At 37.7% G+C, this 22,399-nt stretch overlaps 2 protein-coding genes across 9 annotated transcripts in view; one reads left to right on the plus strand and one right to left on the minus strand.

The window, feature by feature from the left end:
• Window positions 1-22,399, plus strand: part of MITF (melanocyte inducing transcription factor) — a 222,985-nt gene that overhangs the window by 191,781 nt on the left and 8,805 nt on the right. For 4 of the 8 annotated variants that reach the window (XM_015130392.3, XM_015130393.3, XM_077990094.1 and 1 more), the window contains exons 4-9: window positions 984-1,067; window positions 3,254-3,349; window positions 11,089-11,206; window positions 13,927-14,001; window positions 19,297-19,372; window positions 22,130-22,277. In XM_015130392.3, coding sequence (XP_014985878.1) covers window positions 984-1,067; window positions 3,254-3,349; window positions 11,089-11,206; window positions 13,927-14,001; window positions 19,297-19,372; window positions 22,130-22,277 — 597 coding nt within the window. 8 annotated transcript variants of the gene reach the window in all.
• On the minus strand, window positions 15,351-15,645 carry LOC695645 (translation machinery-associated protein 7). Its single transcript, XM_015130421.3, has one exon. The coding sequence runs from the start codon at window positions 15,641-15,643 to the stop codon at window positions 15,449-15,451; it is 195 nt and encodes a 64-aa protein (XP_014985907.2). The 5' UTR covers window positions 15,644-15,645; the 3' UTR covers window positions 15,351-15,448.

Consider the following 22,399-nt stretch of genomic DNA (forward strand, 5'->3'; position numbering starts at 1 on the left):
CACACTTAACTGTGGACTCTAGTTTGTCCTTGTGGTCACATTTACCAGCCTTTGTCCCTGATTCACCATCATGGCTGTGGCATTCCAGCCTCTTGTCCCCGTCACTGGGTTATTGGGTGTACGGCACATGACGGGAGACCTGGCCCTCTCCAAGTGAAATGTGGAGGCAAGGACACTTTTGCCACTTGCTTCTTCTTCCTTAGCTGAGTGCTTTCTTCTCTTCCATGCCTTTCAGTTTATGAAGCAGTGAAAATGAAGAGAGAGGAGAAGGGGAGGTGGAAAAGGAAAAGCAAAAATAGAAGAGGTGTGGGACAGGCGGTTTAGAAGTTCCGCTTGTTGTGAATGTCTGGAATATTATTTTTATTTCTCCCTGAGTTGGGGGGAAAAAGCATGGAATGTGCATGGATGGATTTGAATCATATAGCACATGAGACTTTAACGGAAACGCAAAGGTTTAATTGCTGGATGCATTCTGTTTCAATAATAAAATTGCTGCTGCCCGTTAAATCTGCTTTGGTAAAGGCTGGATTGGAGACAAGACTCAAACTACCTTCAAGCTAATTGGTGCATCAAAATTTGGAGCATATTAATACCTGAGAGTTGTGATTTAATGCTCATTATTTCCGAATTATGAGATGATGAGCTTCATCTCAGTGGGATTTACTGTACTATGTACTATGAAGTGTTTATGCAAATTCAGAGGCAACTTTTCTAAAGTTGGATTGATTTTAATTTCTAGAGGGACTAAAATCTTTGCCCCTTTGCCCAAACCAACTGCTTTATTTTTCTGTACCCAAATTTGTCATCTAGCAAGATGATTTGACACAAGTTCTTCCTTCATTATTTCATCTCTTGGTCAGATTCCACTTTGTTTGAAAGCTTAGTTCATCTTGTTGCTGTGCCATCAGCTTTGTGTGAACAGGTCGTTTAAAAAGTCATTTGCAAATCCAAGTTATAGGCTGTTTTTGCTTGTGTTTTTGCAGGGATTTTATAAGTTTGAAGAGCAAAACAGGGCGGAGAGCGAGTGCCCAGGCATGAACACACATTCACGAGCGTCCTGTATGCAGGTACTGAATGACTTGGCAGCCTGAGGATGTAACACTTTGTAATTAGAATCTATATTTGTGGTGGATCACACCTTCCTGAAAACCTAAGGATTTTTTTCCCCCATTGATTTTTTTTTTTAATAGAGAAAGCTGTGAACAGTGCCTTTTTCTTCATAGTATCTCATGATTAAATAATGACAAGGAAGAATAAACTAAAATATGGTTTTCCCCTAAGTTGCTCCAAAGATTAAAAACTTCTTGAAGTACATAAATTTTAATAAATAAGATACAAAATATGTAATTTAACATAATCAATGTATGTTATACAAATTTGTAGGTTAGCAATTTTTGTATTAGTAAAACCAAAATGTGTGTGTATAATCTAGATATTGTTTCCTAAATGGAATCTCGAGCATATATTTTGAAACTATATTAATTTAATAATATGTAATGGATGCTTTCCCAAGTAACTAAAGTTTCTTCTATTACATCCTATTTAATGGATATATAAATTATGCTATATCTATTTATATATCTATGCATGTATATAGATATAGGAGAGAATAATAAGCAACAAAATTTTTTGCCTTTCTATATTTCCTGTCATCAACTTGCATTACTTTTGTCATGAGAGAAAAAAATTATTTTAAAAATGCTATTACATCAAACCCACTAATTTTATTTTTCTAAGAACACAATTAAAAATGGCAAGGAAACTTTGTTCATAAGTTTCCTAACCTATTTGCATATTTACCAACTCAATTAGAAAATCATCTCTTAAAGACAAACAAAACAAATAAAAGTGGTGTCAATAGAAATAGAATCTAACAAACACTGGATAGTAGTTATTCAAAACTGGCCAATTATTTTTTTCTTAGGGGTCACTTAACAAGACTCCTTTTTTGAGTGTTTACTATATTCCTGGTACTTTGAACACTCCGTACAGTTTGTCCTGAAATCATACAAGAATCCATAAGACAGTAAATATTATTAACCCCCATTTTAGAGATTGAGAAACTGAGGCTTTAAAAGATCGGAGGCGGCTGAGGGAGGAGAATGGCGTGAACCCGGGAGTCGGAGCTTGCAGTGAGCTGAGATCCGGCCACTGCACTCCAGCCTGGGCGACAGAGCAAGACGCCGTCTCAAAAAAAAAAAAAAAAAAAAGATCGGAGGCTTTGCCCCAATCTAGAAAGTAGGAGAACTGGGATTCCAACTCAAACCCATGAATGTTGGAGTCTCTCCTCTTTAATGGAAGTGGCAAAAGAGATGGAAGAGCATCCCTGTTAGTTCTGTGATTTCATTGTGTAACTATGAAGTACTGTTAAGACCCAAGCACAGACATACCAACTAGCTCAAATACGTAAGGTGTTTATGAAGAAATGTTTTCACAGACTTGTCTTTGCAACTGCTGCAATGCACATGTAATCACTGTTGTTTATTATCATAACTGATGTTTTGGTACTTCAGAAATAAAATTGACCTAGTAGGAATGTCAGCTCCATGACTGTAATGATAACCTCGGCCTGGTGTACTCCTTGGGGAGTACCAAGCACACTGGCAGCTGTACAAGGAGAAACTTATTTTACAAGTCACTGTAAGATGGGTGCAGGGATAGCCAGTGGCCTGCGAGACACAATGTCCACGCTTCCCTGTGGAACCAAAGGGCAGAATTACCATCTGTGTTTTCCTTCTGCAAGAAAAGGGTATGGGCCATCGTCTTTGGGGGGAAAAAGGAAGTAGAATGACAGCTGTCATTCAAGATGAAGTGCTCTGGTACATCTTTCCTATTTAGGACAGGCGGTTTAGCATAGTTGTGAAAGCATGGGTTAAATCGTGGCTCCAGTCTTTCTTCAGTGTGTGACTTTGGGTGAGCTGCTTCTCATTTATTTCACCTGGAAAATTGCTGTAATATGCCATGATAGGGTTTTCGTTAGGGCAAAAACTTAGCCTATGAAAATCCTTGAACCCAGTGCTTGGCAACTCATAATCACTCATTAAATGCTGGCTACAAGTATTATTCTCATCACCCATTAGTGTTAATGGTCTTCAATACTATTTTATTTTAGTGGAAAGAGGACAGTTACTTCTTAGAATCTAACTAAAGACCATTATTGCTTTGGGTAAAGAAAGACCATGAGTCTCTTTTTAGGTTATGTTGCATAGTTTTATTTATTTTTGTCTCTCTTCTGTTGCCCTTTTTCCTACAGATGGATGATGTAATCGATGACATCATTAGCCTAGAATCAAGTTATAATGAGGAAATCTTGGGCTTGATGGATCCTGCTTTGCAAATGGCGAATACGGTATTGGTAACCTTTTTTGAAGTAGAAAATCTTGAGGTGTTTCCAGGGTTCTCTTCTTTTTTCTTAAACTTTTATTGTATCTTTGTAACTGGTTCACTGATGAAATGTATTAATAGTAAAATGGAGAATTATCTCAGGATCACAAATAAGTGACTTTGACATCAGAAATTAAGAAGTTTTTATGAGTTTGTGAATAAGCCCATGATAAAACTCTACATTCCCTGGAGTCCAAGAGCAGTTTTGATAGGACATTATCCCTTCCAATTCCCTTGACATCTAATGCCCAACCCAGTACACTGCAGCCAAGCGAACCATTATGAACTGCACTATTCATGATGGTGCTCTAGTCAGCCTGAAAAAGGTTGTGCAGTTTTTCAAGAAGGTTTTTTCATATTCTTAGGTGATAGAGGGACATTGGGGTTACCCTTATCCAACAGCAAAATTTATTCCAACTTCAGTTCATAAACAATGGTCCTGTTTGCTATTATATGTTACTTGTTTTTCTCTGTAATTTAGAGACTTGCCTATATTGTTTATTTTCCTTCATTCCTTACATTTTAGCCTTATGTTACTGTTTCACCAAAGTCTTATTGCAGATCTTATTTAGTCCTTGCAATTATTCTGTGAGTCAAGTTCGGATGGTATCATTGCCCTCAGTTTTAAACTGTAACTAGGTTAGATGGTCTTATGCAAGATTACATAGCTTGGGTGTATCAGAGCCAGGCCTGCTTGGCAGGTCTTTGAATGCTTTCTCCAATCCTTTTCTGTTTTCTCTGAGAGCAATGCTATGAGACTATCATATTCTTAATAACTAGTGTTTTAAAGACCAATATTTATTGAGGGGAAAAGGAAAAGGGGAGTTGTTCAAAGAGTATGGAGTTTCAGATTTGCAAGATGAAAAATTCTGGAGATCTATTTGACAACAATGTGAACATACATAACACTATTGAACCATATACTTAAAACTGGTTAAGATGGCAACTTTTATCGTATGTGTTTTTTACCATGATGAAAGTTTTTAAAGATACGACTAACTTCCAATAGTAAATTCCCTTGGCCAGGGGACAAAATAGCACTTACTTAGTTACACCAGAATCCTCAGAAAATTGAGTCTTATAATAGCACTTTTCTTTTTTTTTTTTTTTAAATCCATCTCGGTCCAGTTCTTCAAGTTCACTGCCTTGAACTCATGTGGGGTGAGGACTTCCCTTGAAACCTCAAGCTTCTTCTGTGATATTTGGAGTTTGTCTACTTTCCACCCATTTAAACCCACACCCTGATTTTGGAAGAACCAGGTGTTCTGCCATTTTGATAAAAGTTTTCTTGCCGAACTATCCCAACCTCTTGGAATCCTTGGTTGGCTTTTGTGGAACCTTTCTGCTTACAAGTTGGTGCATCCCATGAGGCCAACTACACTTGTCTAGCAGTCAGAATCTTAGGACGAACATGCGCAAAACACTTGGGGAAGCATGCCCTGGGGAATTTATAAATATACCCAAAGACATATATTTACATTACATTGCTCTAGCAGCATTAATTAGCAATGGCCCAGTCATTTCAAAAGAACTTTGCCATGAGAGTGGTCATTTTGCTAGTGGTGTCAAATGGGTCCCTGGGCACACTCAAGTGGGCTGTTAGAATTGATATGATTCTGTAAAATGATTGACTTTTTTTGTAATGGCAAAGACCTTTGATGTCATTTGGTCTAACCTAGTACTCAATCCATTTGCTTTCTGTGGTTTGTTTGTTTGTTTGTTTGTTTATACAGGATTTCATTTTGTTGCCTAGGCTGATCTTGAGCTCCTGGGCTCAAGTGATCTTTCTCCCTCAAGTAGCTGGGATTATAGGCGTGCACCACTATGCCTGGCCTGACCTTCTCTTGCATCTCCTTCATATTCTCCACAAAAAAATCAAGGCATCCAGCTTCTTGAAAGCCTCCAAAAAAGGATCTGTACTAGCTCACTAGGGAAATAGCAAAGCACAATGGTTAGGATTTAGAGATTTCTGACCAGATCTGGGGTCAAATCCTGAATCTGCCATTTCCTCTGTGACCTTGCATGTTATTTAGCTTCCTGAAACCCTATGTTTCCCCATCTGTAAAATGGGGCTGTTAAATATACCTATATCATGTGGTTAACACACTTGATAAAGTATCTACAGTATTTAGCGTTGGAAACACAAGTTGTATTCTAAATTATTAAATATAACTTATTAATTATAATATCAAATAATATTGATAGTATTTGTGTATTCAGCTGATCTTCATTGAGCCCCTATAATGTATCCAGCTCTATGTTAGCTATCTGTGAGACATATTTATCTCAGAATATCCCTCACAGTAAATAACGCTGTAAATTGCAGCATGGGTCCTAGTTTGCTTCATGGAGAACTTTTTCACATACCAACCCTTCTGAAGACAGTTGTTATGACCCCATATATGCTTCTGTCCTTTAGAATGAATACCTGGCTGGGCCCATGGCTCACGCCTATAATCCTAGCACTTTGGGAGGCCGAAGCAAGAGGATCACTTGAGACCAGGAGTTGGAGATCAGCCTGGGCAACATAGAGAGAACCTGTCTCTATAAAAAATATAAAAAATTAGCTGGGTGGGGTAGTAGTACATACCTGTAGTCCTAGCTACTCAGGAGGCTGAGATGGGAGGATCACTTGAGCCCAAGAGTTCAAGGATGCAATGAATCATGATCATGCCACTGTCCTTTAGCCTGGGCAACAGAGGAAGACCCTGTCTCTAAAAAACACATTTAAAAATAAAAAAATAGAATGAATCCTCATACCTCTTCATTCCATCTACATTAGCGTTGAGGCCTTGTTCCTTCATTATATGGTTGCTCCTAAACTACATTAAAGATTAATTTAGTATTTATTAATATGCCTAATAGGTGGGCAGCACCGGGCAAGGTGCTGTGGATGCAAAGGTGACTAAGGTATGTTTCCTGTTCTCATGGGGGGTTCTCATGGGAGTTACCAGTCTAGAAGGGGGAGACTCTTTTAGCCCTTGAGGGGAGAAGGACAATTCAGGAGCAGAGAGGCCATCTCAAAGGAAATTTCCAGATAAGAAAGATCCTCTGGGCAGAGTTGAATTAACTCCCAGACGGGAGAGGAGTCCCCTGCAGCCACCCTTAGAAGTCACTGACTTTATCCCGGCATCCACCTCTCTTCTATTTCCCCATGCTAGAAAGGCTAAATGTGGCTCCATTAGAGTCTTCTTTCAACAAATCTATTTCAGCATTTTGCCATTAGGGGAAAGGCAATGTAACTTCAACATTAGGAGCACAGACTCTGAACCAGACATCTGAATACATACCCTTGAGTGAGTGATTCACCCTCTCTGCTTCTGTGTCCTTGTCTGTAAAATGGGGATCATAATAGCATCTACTGCAATAGAATTAATGGGAGAATTATAAGAGGTCATCCACAAAAAGCATTTAGAACAGTTGGGCCCTGATAAGCTCTCACTAAAAGTTAGTTACTAGCTCTTATTCTTGATGAACTTGGGTTTTAGTTGTCAAAATTAAGTAACAAAGCTACTACAACCTATTAACATTTTAATTTTTTTCCCACAGTAAAGTTTAAATTTAATGTTCTTCATGTTAGGCTTTTTTTTTCTTTTATTTGATTATTTGAAATGCTTTATTTCAAGTTAACTACTGAGAAAAAAATAAAGTGGAAGGAACACTTAGAAAGGAAACTGTCCTAAGGGAATTGAAGTCTAGAAATAACTATTCTGAGAGCACAAGGGCCCTCTTGTACTATCAAAAACAAAGAATAAAAGTCCCAGTTTACTTGTGTTAACAGTGCTCAATTGATATTCAGAGAAGGGGACCATCCAGAGAGAAAAAATAATAACATTTTACGATTATCATTTACTTGGGAAAATATTCATTTTGGTGGAGCACAACATTGAAGAACTCAATTCAGACCAATATGGGGGCATAGACCCAGGCGCATCTTCCTTCAATTTTTTTGTCCCAATTAGACTGTGGCTTTCGTCTGTCCACGGTGCAGTTTGTGCTCTGGAAGTGAAATCTTGCTATTTAGGTAAATGGCCTGGATAAAAACCCAACAAAGATGTGAAATATACATGTTAATAGAAGAAGTCTCTTCCTCTTTCTTAGCTCTTAAAGGTGTTATTTTGACCTAATTGTGATGTTAACTATATTTATGGGGGAAGTTTTCTAATGCAGAAGAACCAACCACAGAATCCTTTCTTTAAAATGCATGACTAGGAGACACATTTTAAATTATTTCCATCAACCTTCCTTTTAGTAGCTTCAGCAAATAAGAGCTGTTGATACAAAGAATATACACCACCATTTAGAACACAGTTTCTCAACTGTGGAACTGTTGACATTTGGGATGCATAAGTCTTTGTGGTGGGAGACTGTCCTGTGCATTTTAGGATGCTTAACAGCATCCCTGGCCTTCACCCACTGGATGTCAGCAGCAAATACCCTGCAGGTGCATCAGCTGAAAATACCTCCAGACATTGATCCGGGGAAATGAAATCAGCTGTAGTGTAGAAGCCCTGACTTGGAATAATGACTGGTCACCTCAGCCTTGCAGATTCCCTGATTTCTGTTCCTAGATTTGTATTGCAGTCTGGTAAAAATTGTCTAATCGTTGACAGTGTACTTAGTAATTAACATGGCAAGTGGTTTTGTTGATCAAAGTGAACATTAGCTCACCTGTCAAAACTGTAAAGTGGGAATCCAGTACTCCCTAGAAAATTATAATACGTGTTGTTAATCATAGTGGTTACTACTTACTGATCACTGAAGTAACAGGCACTGTGTTTCACCTACTTTATCTCTATGAAATCTTATGAAAACCCTGTGAGATGAATGGTTGTCGCTTTTCAGTTGGAGACACTAAGCCTCAGAGAACTTGCTTAATATCACATAGCAAGTTAGCAAAGAGGCAGGATTTTAATCTGGGTCTCTGACTCCTAAGCACAGGCTATAAAGTTCTGCACCATTAATCGGTAGATTGGAGTATCCACATTTGGCTAATAAGCGGCAGGGTTTTTATTTCCTCAGATCTAATTGGAGATGAATTGAAAGTTGCAGTTTCTAACTGGTTAATATCAGCATGTTGATACTCTCCCCACCCCCAGTTCTGCTGTTAACATGGGACCTGAGCCTCCAACCAAAAACCTCCATTTGGCAATGGCCAAAACCTTGGCTTTTCTTTCTGTAAAAAGCAGTAAGATGCCATACACAAAGTGCCATTTTAATTCTGTGCTTGGCCCAAAGTAGGCACCCAAAAAATGAGATGACCCCCAGCAAAATATTCTGGCATGCTTTCTGCTTCCCACTCCTAATCAGTAAGTATGGGGAAAGCAGCCGAAGCAGGAAATCTTTCAGAGAAGTAGATAGAGGGCTATAAGCTTTTTCAACTGGAAGTAATGATGTCTGACCTCAGTAGAGTGCCCAATGAGGCATCTTGCTGTAGGGATTTTAATTCATTTCCCTTATTGGTGTGCACTGTCATCAATCGATGCTAATCACAGCAGTCCTTTCTGTAGTTTTTCACCTGTCTCAATCCATTTCTCACTAGGTATCCCCCACTTTGCTCTTTGTCTCCCCCACCCTGTCCATCTGGCTGTCTATGGCAGAAAGCATTCTCTCTCTCAGTCATGTACATATCTCTTCTTTAGAACATAGTTAGAAAATATGTTCTTGTCCAGAAGAAGCTTAGAATTAGATGTCTGTTCCACATAGGTCTGTCAATGACTTGGAGATGTGTATCAGTTGCTATTATTTATCCCTAACAAATCTTCATAATAACACAGTGAGTTTTGCATACAATTTGCATATGAAAACCATATATGTGATTTGCCTTTCTAGAGCAAGGGGAATAATTTTTCTTTTAGCTTATTGCTTTGAATTTTCAAGTCACATTCTTGGTTTGTTAAGACCCAGAAGCTTTCCCAAAACCTGAAATTCTCAAAAGATAGGGGAATAAAGCTTTGGAATCTAAGGAGTTACCAGACATCATGACAACTGTATAAGTTTAGTCTCTCTGGTACTTTACCGGGCTATTTTGAAACATGTGAGTGCCTTTCACTTTGCGTTAAATTGGACAAGAATAAAACTAAACACACACACAGAGCAAGGCTGACCCTGAGAAGGTGACCTATTTCAAATAAAACCACTTAGTGAAATGATAGCTAATAATCAAAGTCACTTTTTATCAATTCCTTAAAGGGCCTTGAAATACGATACATTTTAAATGACCACAATGTCTATTTTTGTGCCTGTGTATGGGGGTATGTGTATTAGGTTTTATGCATATACTATAAACGCTGCTTTCAAAAAGGAGCAAAAGAGGGAGTTGTATTCTGCTGGTTTGTCTGTCCTCCCTGCCCACCTCAGTCCTGTTCGAGCCAGTGTCTGATTCACCCATCAAGAAGTATCTTATTCCATGTCCATTGCCTCCCACCCAAATCTCTTTAGCTAGGGGTTTAATTCATAGAGTATATGTTTAGAAGCCATCCCAGAAATTGATGCAATGGCTACCAATGAGGGGAAGCACATTTGACTCGTATTTTGTGGCATATTTTCATCTGTATGTTAGTGGTCATTTGAGAGGATACAAGGTACTCTGTTGAATACAGTTTTTACTAGATACCTCTCAGTCACTAAACATTTTAATCACACCTAAATGCTTTCTGAATGTACTTTTCTCAGATGTAGAATACAATTCAATGTGTAATCAAGAAACGGGAGGGCTAAACAACATAAAGTCTTACCCAGTAATCATGGTTATAGAAATTGTTTGAATCAGTCTAGTAACGGTACATGTCTGCAAGTGGAAGGAGTGAGGTCACTCAATGATTTCTCCATAGTTACGATTTCAAACTGTATTTCAGGGTGTGGGAAGGGGGATCCATTTGGGCCTTTTCTACAAAAACAGGCCTATAAACTGCTGCAACCAGCTAGTTACCAAGAAATGCACATACACAACCAAAGGAGAGCTCGCTGCTTTAAAACATCCCATTCAGAACCAGAGGAAAAACTCTGATGCTAGCTTGGGGAAGGCTAACTATTTCTTTTACTTTTTATTTTTTTAATTTTTTTGAAAGTGTAAATTGTTGCTCTGTTTTAAAGTCTGTGGGCTCCCTCTTGTGGCTTTGTGGAAAATTTCAATTTCAAGAAAATGCTTTTTCTCTCTAGCATTAAGGAAATCATTTCTTTTCCAATTTAAAAACAAATAAATAAAACTTTCATTGCTTTTCCTTGTAAAAGGAAAAGAAGAAGAGGTGGAGACGAGAAGGAAGGAACAAAATTAACTTTAATGGAAAGTCCTATTTGGTGAAAAGGTCATTTTATATACAATCCTGTTTTACAATAATAGCCAACATTTCCTGAACATCCTCTGTACGCTACTAGTTGTACTAGATAATGCATTCACCACATTATTCATTGTCTCCATGCTCAAAATAAGCCCACTGGCTAGTTAGTGTAATCATTTTATGGGTGTGAGACTGTACTTTCCTCCTTCAAAGGGAGCTAGTTGAGGAGATCCTGTGACTCTCTTTTCATATCTGCAAGCGAATGAAAAAATAAACATCTCATATTTTCCTATTTTAAAAATGATTTTTTTTGTATCAAATAATTTTTCTTAAATAAATCCTAGAGTAGGATCATAGTTTTTTATCTGAAAAAACGTGGGAATTGTTCAACAGTTAATTTCTGTTACTGTTGGTCTCTCTCTAGTTGCCTGTCTCGGGAAACTTGATTGATCTTTATGGAAACCAAGGTCTGCCCCCACCAGGCCTCACCATCAGCAACTCCTGTCCAGCCAACCTCCCCAACATAAAAAGGGAGCTCACAGGTAAACACCTAACAAATGTACTTCTTACTGCAGATTTCAAGGAGATCCTTGAAAATCTCCTGAGATACTGGGAATCGGGGCCACAATTACTGCATGTCACCAATCACTGTATCTATGATGAAGTTCCCCTTTGCACTGGGGATAGTAGGCAACTCTTTCAGCTGTAAATTTCTCCACCCTACCTGATATGTATGTTTCTTTTGTTGTTGTTGTTGTTGTTGAGACGGAGTCTCGCTCTGTCGCCCAGGCTGGAGTGCAGTGGCCGGATCTCAGCTTACTGCAAGCTCCGCCTCCCGGGTTTACGCCATTCTCCTGCCTCAGCCTCCCGAGTAGCTGGGACTACAGGCGCCCGACACCTCGCCCGGCTAGTTTTTTGTATTTTTTTAGTAGAGACGGGGTTTCACCGTGTTAGCCAGGATGGTCTCGATCTCCTGACCTCGTGATCCGCCTGTCTCAGCCTCCCAAAGTGCTGGGATTACAGGCTTGAGCCACCGCGCCTGGCCCAATATGTATGTTTCTTACAAGCCCCTAGAGGCATTGGAGTTTGAGAACCCAGATCTGAATTTTCCTTTGACACACATTCGAGCCCACAATTGGGATAGCAAGAGAACATATTTCCTACATCTTCAGATGCCTCCTGTTGTCTTTTGCTGTATTGTGTGCAAAAGATTTATTACACAGGGGGGAAAAAGTTATAAAATGGAGCAATGGGTATTATTTGTTCTTAAGGCAAGTGTGAAATTACCTATTTATCTACTTTGCTTAATGCTTTAGGGAAGGCATTTATTTGGTCATTAAAACATGGTGGAAACTATATTAGAACTGGCATTCTACCATGGTGAATTTTATGGCCCTTACCCCACCCCTCCTTTTATTATTTGATCCTTGCATCCTGCAGGATTGGATGAACAGACTGAGAATATGGAATATGGATTTGGTACAGAGAATTCCTGTTCCAGTCAAGGGTGTCTTAAAAAATTTTTTTTCAGAAAATAAGCAGGAGAAAGACATTTTTTTAAAACCGTGGATTTGAGTGAAAAGAGTAACTAATAAGTAAAAACCATCCAAAGCCAAAACACAATTAGTTACCCTACCAAAAAGGAAATTTACTGCAAGACAACAACAACAACAAAAGCAAGAATTGTTGGGCAGGCACAGTAGCTCACACCTGTAACCTCAACACTTTGGGAAACTAAGGCAGGCAGATTGCTTGAGCTCAGGAGTTCCAGGCTGCAGTGAGCTGTGATCGCACCACTGCACTGCAGCCTGGGCAAGAGGAATGAGTCCTGTCTCGAAACAAAGCAAAGCAAAACAAAACAACAACAACAACTTAGGAATCATTGAAGTGGAGGGTATATAAGTCATGCTTCTGTGTGAGGAAAAAAAAACTAGAAAATGATTTGGATTGACCATCACAATTGAAAGAATTCAACTTCTGAGTTTTATATATATATACACACACACACACATAGATATGCATATATATGCATATATACATGTATGTATGCATATATATATGCATATATACATACATAACACCCATATAATAAATATATATGGTGTATATCTATGCTTCAGTTGCTATAAGTTATGCTAAAATGATTTCTATTTTGAGATAAAATTCTAAATTATGATAGTGTAATGCTTCAACTATCACTTCTGAAAAGGAAATAACAGAGCTTTCTGAATCCCAAGATTGGTCAAGTAACATTTTTTTTTTTTAATTCTGTTTTGTTTTGTTTTGTTCTCTGTAAGGCAAAAAGCAGTCTCTTATCCCAGAGATCTCACAAGAGTTGCTATGCAAATAGAACTTTCCAATTGGAGTTGCCACCGAGTGCATCTATTCCTATTTTGTTTGTATAGACTCAAGCTAGTAAATAGTTGTTCCTAAGTTGTTAGATGATTTCATTACAGCAGGTTTTAACAGAATCTGGCACCAACTTCTGAAAAAATGAGTTCATTCTATGAACTAGTGAACTAGTCAGAAGATAGATCCAATTTGGGAGGTTTGTTTTGTTTTGTTTTGTTTTTTTGAGACAGGGTGTCTCTGTGTCTCCTGAGCTGGTGTGCAGTGGTATGATCACGGCTCACTGCAACCTTGATCTCCTGGGCTCAAGTGATCCTCCCACCTCAGCCTCCCGTAGCTGGGACTGTAAGCATGCACCACCATGTTGGACTTTTTATTTTTTGTAAAGACCAAGGCTGGTCTTGAACTCCTGGGCTCAAGTGATCTTTCCACTTCCACTTCCCAAAGTACTGGAATTACAGGTGCGAGCAACCATGCTGGGCCTCTACTCAGTTTTTATATCAGCATGTTACAAAGGCATCAAAAAAGGACTGAAAGCTTTTATGGCCTGAAAAGAAAAGATATCAGACCCCTGATAATGAAGTATCAACAGCAAATTGACATAGTTTTCTAGTTATCGATATCTTTCTTGCTAGTATCTATATATGTTTACAGTGTGCTATAGATAATTTTTACCGGGTTTTTTTTTTTACCATTTTGTGGAAGCCCAGTTTTTACATATTGTATATTTGATATATATTGCTTTTGAAAACATGCAAGCTTTTTAAAAAGATACCGTTTTAAAAAAACGTATTTTTACTTAGAGTCAAGTCAGATAAGCTTCCATATGTTTGGGAAATGAGATATTTTGTAGTTTACATTTTGTGCAACTTCAAACAGTTCCAACTTCTAATGACTTCATTCACGTGCACAGCGTGTATTTTTCCCACAGAGTCTGAAGCAAGAGCACTGGCCAAAGAGAGGCAGAAAAAGGACAATCACAACCTGAGTAAGTTGGTTTTATTTGTGTTCATGACATTTGATATTAGAGTTAATATTCCCCCATATATCAAAAATGTTCCCAGAAATTCTGTATAGGAGAGTTGATTTCTACAGCTGTTAAAATTATCTCCTCTGGAAGAAAATTGTATTTGACAGAAACCAAGGTATATATTTTCCCCATATTTTATCTCAGATCAAATTGAATTTTGTATATATAGTTATTTTCAGTTTCTGAAGAGTTTTCATTTTTCTTGTTTATAGCAGTGGGTTTTTTATTTTCTCTCTCTCTCTCTTTTTTTTTTTTTTTTTTTTTTTTTGGTGAGAGGGAGAACTGATCCCCAAGTACCCAATTATAAGTGTTGCTCACACAGGAACTTATTAACAAAAGGGGATTAGGGGAGCACCTTCTCCAATGAGATTTGAAAGAAAAAGAAAGAAAGAAAGAAAGAGAGAGAGAGAGAGGGAGGGAGTGAGGGAAAGAGAGAGAGAGGGAAAGAAAGAGAAAGAAAGAAAAAGAAAGAAAAGAAAGAGAGAGAGAGAAAGAAAGAAAAAGAAAGAAAGAAAGAAAGAAGAAAGAAAGAAAGAAGAAAAAGAAAGAAAGAAAGAAAGAAAGAGAGATCTGAAGGGGAGTAAATGGATGAGGTAGCCTCCTACATTTCTGACGTTATTCGTGACTTAAAAAAAAAATAGTCCTAAAGCATTTAAAATATTTTTTACGCATTTAATTTACTCTTGATCAAATCTTCAAATTGTCTTCTAAGAATACTTTAATTTTTGTTTAATATAAGCCAGTAAGACAAGCTGCACAGATTTTTTTTAATAAAGGGATTGAGCTTGGAGGTAGGAAATCGGGTGTGAATTTCTCATCTCATGGCCTCATGTTGTCTGTTTCTTGAATTGATTTTTAAGAATGTGAGTCATATATAAACACTTTCTCCTTATAAAAATGATAGAATAAGGCCAGAGTTCTCCTTTAGTCCCCAGCAATATGCATGTTGGTTTCATTTTGGCATTGCTCTTCCTGACCTTTTTCTGTGTATTAAGAATATAGACATACGCACACAGAAAATAAATCGTACGGATTTCTATGTTTTATTTTATTTTATTTTATTTTTTCCTTTCAAACGAGTTGGTTTAATTTCAGGTGATGCAAAGTTTAGGGTAGAACAAGGACCAAAGAGCAGACTCTGGCAAGGTTCTGAGCTGGTTTTACTTTAAATTCACAGTTATGGTAGGAATGACTTAGTGAAAACAACTAAAGAGATGATGAGCCACTGTAAGATTTTTTTTTTATTTTTTTTGTTTTTTACAAAAGTTTATTCTTAAATGTACAACAGCTCCAACACAACACTTAATTCCAGCTTTAGGTGGCAAAAGATGTTATGGCAGGGAATATAGATGTTTAAATAAGGATGAAATAAAGGGTCACCATCTCCTCAGGCACAAGGAACAGCTTACTTTTTGCCAGATTTCTTAATTCCACCTGTGGCCAAGGGCCCCTTCCCCGCGGCCTTCGCTTTTAGCTCCTCAAGTTTCTTCTGCTCCTCTTTTTGTTTCTGCTTGAAAGCCTTATCTTCCTCATCCATCTCCTTGGCCTGCTTCTCAGGCTGTTTCAGTGGCTTCTTCTTACCACCTTCGCGGCCAGACATGGCGCCTGCCCGATTTCTATGTTTTAACACAAACGATGTCATATTGTCCATTTTATGTCGATTTTTTTCTACTGAGCAGTATGTTTTGAAGACCTTTTGCTGTTAGGAGTCTAGATCTATCTACTTTTTGAAAACTAATTGCGTAGTATTTTACAGTGTGACTGTATGATATTTAGTAACTTCCAAACTGCTGTGTGTTTATGTTGTTTCTAGTTTTTCCCTGTTATAAACAATACCACAGTGAACGTTTTTATATGTGTCTCTTTGTGTACAAGAAAGTTTGTTTCTCTAGGTTAGAAACGGAACTGAGAAATGGAACTGCTGGGTCCTGAGGGAGCTGGTTTTTACTTTAAGAGCTACACCCCTCCCCAGTTCTCATGTCAAGTGTAAGAAGCTCTCCTTTTCTTTTAACCAAAACAGATAAACTGTTATCTCCAAGGCCTCCTCCAGCTTCTCAGTAATTTTACCCTAAGATATTTCTTCTTTTAAAACACCTTAGAAACAAGATAATTAGGGATTACCCAAAACTACTTAAGTGAAATGTGGAAAACTGAGTTGGATCTTGTCAAAAACAATAGATACCTATCATCAGGCACCTGAACTCTCAAGGTCAAGGTTGTCAGTAAAGTGCAAACATGATCAGCTCAAACTCTGAAGGCTATGAAGCAAGCTAAAAGTCTCATCCAACCATTGGGAATTAATAATTAAGGTTAGATTGCCCCTTGGTCAAGCTGTTCCTCTTCTAGGAATTTATTTTGTAAGAATACTTGCCAAAATGTACAAAAGAATATATTCATTTATTATTCACTCATTCACTCAGCCATATATATATATATATATATATGTATGTATATATATACACATACACACATATATTGGGGGGCGAGGAGAGAGAGAGAGAGAGAGCGCCCACGTTTTGTGTGAGGCACTTTTCTACAATGTGAACCAGAAAATGAGTTTCCCATCCTGAGAAACTAGCCTTTGAGTTAGGGGTCATCTATCATGTATTACCGAGTGAGATGAACAAGGGGCAGAATAATACGTATAATATCCCATTGTGTACAAAGAACACACTGGGGAGAGACGTGCTTGTGTATGTGTTTATATGGATGTATATGTGCATGGGCGACTATCTAGACATCACTCTTATCAGTGACAATTTGCCCAGGCATATAGATGTTGGATGGTATAAAGACTTGGCTTTTACTTTTTCTTTAATACACCTTTGTATTTTTAAAAATTTTTTACTAGCTTATATCATCTTTCTAATAAATGATTGGAAAGAGAAGTCACTGAACTAAAAACAAAATGTAGTACACCTAAATATTGACAGTGAAAGATGTCAGCTGTGTGCTGGTGAGTGAAAAAAAAGATGCAGAGTCATTTTTAGTATGATTCCACTCTAAATGTTTTGTTTCTTATTTAACACATATTTGTTGAGAGCGTACTATGTGCCAGATGCACACAGTTACTTGGAATGCAACAGCAAATAAACATAACAAGTAGATCAATGGGATACATGAATATGGAATGGCAGAAAGTTCCACGTGGAGTCAAAGGGCAGGCAAGGGAGTATAGTGTCAGCATGGACATGGGAGGTGGTGGATCAGTTTCAAAGAGGATGACCAGAAAGTCTCATAGGTAAATCTGAGTCTACCTGAAGGAGGTGAGTGCAGTGCCATTCACATATCTGGAGCTACAATGTTCCAGGCTGGTGGAACAGCCATATGAAGTCCACCAATGGGGCGTATCTGGCTTGCGTGAGGAATCGCAAGGAGCCAGAGGGGCTAGAGGAATTTTATTATTATTATGTGCTTGGAAAAAAATAAGAAGAAAGCACATACTTAAGAGTTTTGGGGAAGGTTAGCTACTGGATCAAGGACCCCAAAATTCCTTCTTCAAAACCACTGACCATCACTTAGGGTTTCTATTTTATAGAAGTCTAATGGTAGGACTTCATATTATATAAAACGGATTTCATCATTGGAATAATCCCTCAGCCAAAACAATTTATATTGGGAAAGCAGGGAATCACATTATTTATCTAAGTGTACAGACTATTAGTGGATCAAAAAGAAACATATATTATGGTATTTAGAGTAAATATTAACAACTTCAATCCAGTTTGTTAGACTTCAAATTATTTGGAATTTATTTGCTTGACTACATTAATTAGAGACATTTATCATCTCATATGCCTTATTCTGTCATCCTCCCTTAAGAAGGTGATAGTTGAACTTACACCTAGATTTATAAAATAGGAATGCTGTGAAGATTCATGGTATAGCTAAAAATACTAGACTTCAGTTTTAGGGCTGTGCTATCCAGTACAGCAGCCATTCACCACCAGTGCCTACTCAGCCTTGAAATATGACTGGTCCAAATTGTGATGTAAAATTAAAGTATAAAATGCGCCCTGGATTCCAAAAACTTAGAATGAAGAAAAGAATGTTAAGTATTTAATTTGTAAATGTTTACATTGATTGCCTGTTAAAATAATAATATTTTGGATATAATGGATTTAATAAAATGTTAATTTCATCTCTTTCTTTTTACTTTCTCAATAGTACTACTAGAAAACTTAAACTTACATATGTAAATTATATTTCTGTTGGGTAGCACTAGGCTAGAGCATGGGTGTTTTGTGTGGCCTATGAGTTAAAAATGTTTTCTACAGTTTTAAATGGTTAAAAAAGGCCGGGTGCAGTGGCTCACGCCTGCAATCCCAGCACTTTGGGAGACTGAAGTGGATAGATCACTTGAAGTCAGGAGCTCGAGACCAGCCTGGCCAACATGGTGAAATCCCCTTCTCTACTAAAAGTACAAAAATTAGCCAGGTGTGGTGGCGTGTGCCTGCAGTCCCAGCTACTCAGGAGGCTGAGGCTCAAGAATCTCATGAACCCAGGAGATGGAGGTCGCAGTGAACCGAGATCGAGCCACTGCACTCCAGCCTGGGTGGCAGGGCAAGACTCCATCTCAATAAATAAATAAATAAATAAATAAATAAATAAATAAGTAAATGCTAAAAAAAAAAAAAAAAGTGACATGAAAATTATATACAATGCAAATTTCAGCATGACAAGTAAATTCTAATGCTTTTCATTAGATTTGCCTTGCGAAAAATTGTACTCATATGTTATATTTTGAATTTTGTCAGTAAAAAATGTGTGGAAATTTGTTTTCCCTCTGGTTAAGTACATATCTGCATAATATCCTCAATTTTGCTACTTATCCCACAAAACCACAAGTACTAACTTCCTGGCTCTTTGCAGAAAGTTTGCTGACTTCTGCTCTAAGGGGTTAGGTTAGAATTTGGGCTGTTCACCAGATATTGCTGGATGTCCTTGCCAAGTCCCTAATAACGGTATCTCCAAGGCAATTTCATTATTTGTAACTGAGGATAGTAACTGATTTCGGGGTTGCTGTAGGAGCAAATGAGAAATCGTATGTATCTAAGGGCTTTGGAAATGATAAAGAAAGGTAGCTCATTTTTAACTGCAATACCAAAAACATAGTAAAAATAGGGGAAAAGTAGGTTCAGGTTTCCATTGTCATGACCTGAGAAGTTAATATGCACATGCCTTTAATGAGGTATGCTAAATGCATACATGGTACTGTTACTAATAGCCCTTTCCTGTGCTCTTTTCTTGAAGTTGAACGAAGAAGAAGATTTAACATAAATGACCGCATTAAGGAACTAGGTACTTTGATTCCCAAGTCAAATGATCCGTGAGTACAATTGCGTGTTAATCTGCATCATATATTTTTCAGACCTGAATGTTTTTTCATATGTTGTAAAAAATGCAGTTGTAAAAACTAAAGTAAAGAAGTCTCTCCTCTCCCTTTGGTTCTGTTCCTGAATTCTTCTTACACCTTTCTTTTGGTTAGTCTCATCCAACTAAAATTTCAAGACAAAAGCATTGAATTGTACACAATGATCTTTGGACACTAGATGCTTTGGTTGTGAGGAGGTGGCTTTCTGAGAGGAGGTGACTTTCTGAAGCCTAAGAATTCTTTGCAAACAAATACTGAGCTTAAAAAATATTTCCTTTAATGATTCATGCAGAACAGAACTTTCAATAGCTGTTAAAGCTAGATTTGTTGACTGCTCTTTGACTTGTACAGTATCTCTAAATAGGCACTGATGAACGGACATTAGAGACTTCAAGTTTAATGATACTCAACAGACAAAAAAAGGTCAATTGCTTTTATGAAAACTTGCCTGCTCTTTGTATGTTTTACCATTGTAGGGGAAAAAAAGTAATGTTTTAATCCTCTTATTAAGTACAGGTCAGCTAATTTGGATTTCAGCTTTTGGTCTCTCTTTATCCACCTTGCCACCTTCAGAGATAACAGCTGTAAAGATAATTTTCTCAAGTCTTTCCTACCAGCCTATAGTTACCTGCAACGTCAGCACATAGGACAACAAACACACAGTTTTTATCCATTAGAAATTGGCTCATTTGAAGCAAGGGGCTAGAAAATATATACATTTTAATGGCCCCCACAGGCATTCTGTGAAATTAGCCTTTGAATATGACCTTTTAGCTACCTAATAAAATGTAAAGATGAAATCAAGTATTATTCATGCAAGGCTTATTAAATTTGCTATTCACATTATTGTTAGAGAATTTGTAACAAAATAAAATAAAACCATTACCTATTGTGAGGTGGTTTTGATGAATGTACAAGCACAATTCCATCTTCAATGTTTTGCCTTCCCAGGTTTCAAGGAAAGGCATTTTCAAACCCGAAACATTTCAGATTCTCAGTTCTACAGCACAAATGTATCCTACTAAAGGGCTGTGACCTTCATTTCCTATAGTCAGTCTTGCATGATAGTTGAAATTGAATTCCCATTTTCCTGTTCTTTATCAGCTTTCACTTTTTAGCATATTCTTTTAAACTGTAGCATGTGAATCTCTTTAGCAACATATTATGAAATTATGGGGCTGCAGTGAAAGCCTCTATTTGCATATCTTCTTTCCCCATTGTATTAGAATACTTGCGGGTTTATAATCTGAACTGATAAAGATCTTTAATTGTAGGCATTGTTTTAAGATAAAACAGACTATAATCTATATGGTGGTTTTCCCACACCAGGTTTCTAGAATGTGCCTTGGGGCTGTTATAACTGCAGACACAGTCTCATAGACTGGGGTCTCAGCCCAGTACCTTTTCTCCCACCAGAGCAAGTCTGCTTTTGTTGATTTTATATAATGGAGATCTATATACACTATTCTGTGAAAAAAGAGTCCCTCTTATTACTGAACAAAAAAAAAGTTTGAAAACCCTTTCTTAAACTCAGAAGCATAATTGATTGATTGGATCTCACAAGGAAGCAAAACCCAAGATAATTGGTTGAAACAATCACTTCTTTTAAACTGAGTGACCCCTCACATATCCCAATTCTGATTTCTCATCTTGCTGGCCTACGTGAAGCATCATTTATTTTAATTACATTTCTCTCTGGCTGCTAAAGTTACTTCTCTTACTTTGATCTTAGCTCTGAATATTAAGTCTGTGCTCACTCTGGGTATCTCAGGACGTTCCCCTGGGTTGCCATCTTTGGTGTTCAGACCCCAGGGACCAACCCCAGGGAATTCTCTGGGGGCTGGAACTGTCCCTCTTATGGGAGAACTTCTGTTTTGTTCTTAATGTAACCCATATGAGGATCAATTACTTGGTGACTTGTTTAACGACCCTCTATTCACCCATTCCACCTGATACTTGTAGATGAGGAAATGGATAGAGAGAGGCTAGATAGCATGCTTGGGATAATTCTTGATGAAAAAAAAAAAAATAGAAGGATGCTGAGGTTATGCCACAAACAATTTAGTAGTGTGATCTCACAGATCTGTTTTACCATCGTTTACTCTGAGTTAACTTTTATAGTTTTAGAAACCTATAACTGTTTAATATAATGTTTAAGGAAACTGTGATCAACAGACCTAAATTTAAGTCCTGACTCTACCATGTGGTACTGTGTGGCCTAGGACAAGTTGAATTGTCTCTGTTTCAACATGTGCACAAAGTCTCTATCTTACAAGGTGCTTGTCTGGGTTAAGTAAGACAATGTGTACAAACTGGGTGGGCAACACTAGGCACGTGGCAAACACTCATGAATGGTAGCTATTATTAATGTATGATTATTTCATTTTCAAAATTGAATGCTTTTAAAAATGATACAAGGGACTTTGGGGACTTGCAGGGAAGGGATGGAGTGGGTAGGATGGGAGTGAGGGATAAAAGACTACAGGTTGGGTACAGTGTACACAGCTTGGGTGATGGATGTACCAAAATCTCAGATATCACCAATAAAGAACTTATCCATGTAACCAAGTACCACCTGTTCCCCCAAAACTATTAAAATTAAAAAAAAAAGAATTGTAAGTTCAAAAAAAGAGATATGGAATGCTTTGAATATTGAATTTTCATTGAGCCTCAAATCCTAAAAATGTCTGTTTTCCTCCATTTCCATTGCAGAGACATGCGCTGGAACAAGGGAACCATCTTAAAAGCGTCTGTGGACTATATCCGAAAGTTGCAACGAGAACAGCAACGCGCCAAAGAACTTGAAAACCGACAGAAGAAACTGGAGCACGCCAACCGGCATTTGTTGCTCAGAATACAGGTACACGGCCTGAGTTGTGTAAAGTTTACTGCTTGTTACCAACTTCAAGACAGTAGAAAGATGGATATAATGAGCCATAGGGGAGTTGACTTACATGATCCTAACACAGTCAGTCCTTATTA

Source organism: Macaca mulatta, chromosome 2 (assembly GCF_049350105.2).
Source record: "Macaca mulatta isolate MMU2019108-1 chromosome 2, T2T-MMU8v2.0, whole genome shotgun sequence".
NCBI lineage: Eukaryota > Metazoa > Chordata > Mammalia > Primates > Cercopithecidae > Macaca > Macaca mulatta.

Excerpts from the sequence above, each read along its gene's own strand:
- LOC695645 (XM_015130421.3), bottom strand. The coding sequence starts at position 15,643 with ATGTCTGGCCGCGAAGGTGGTAAGAAGAAGCCACTGAAACAGCCTGAG.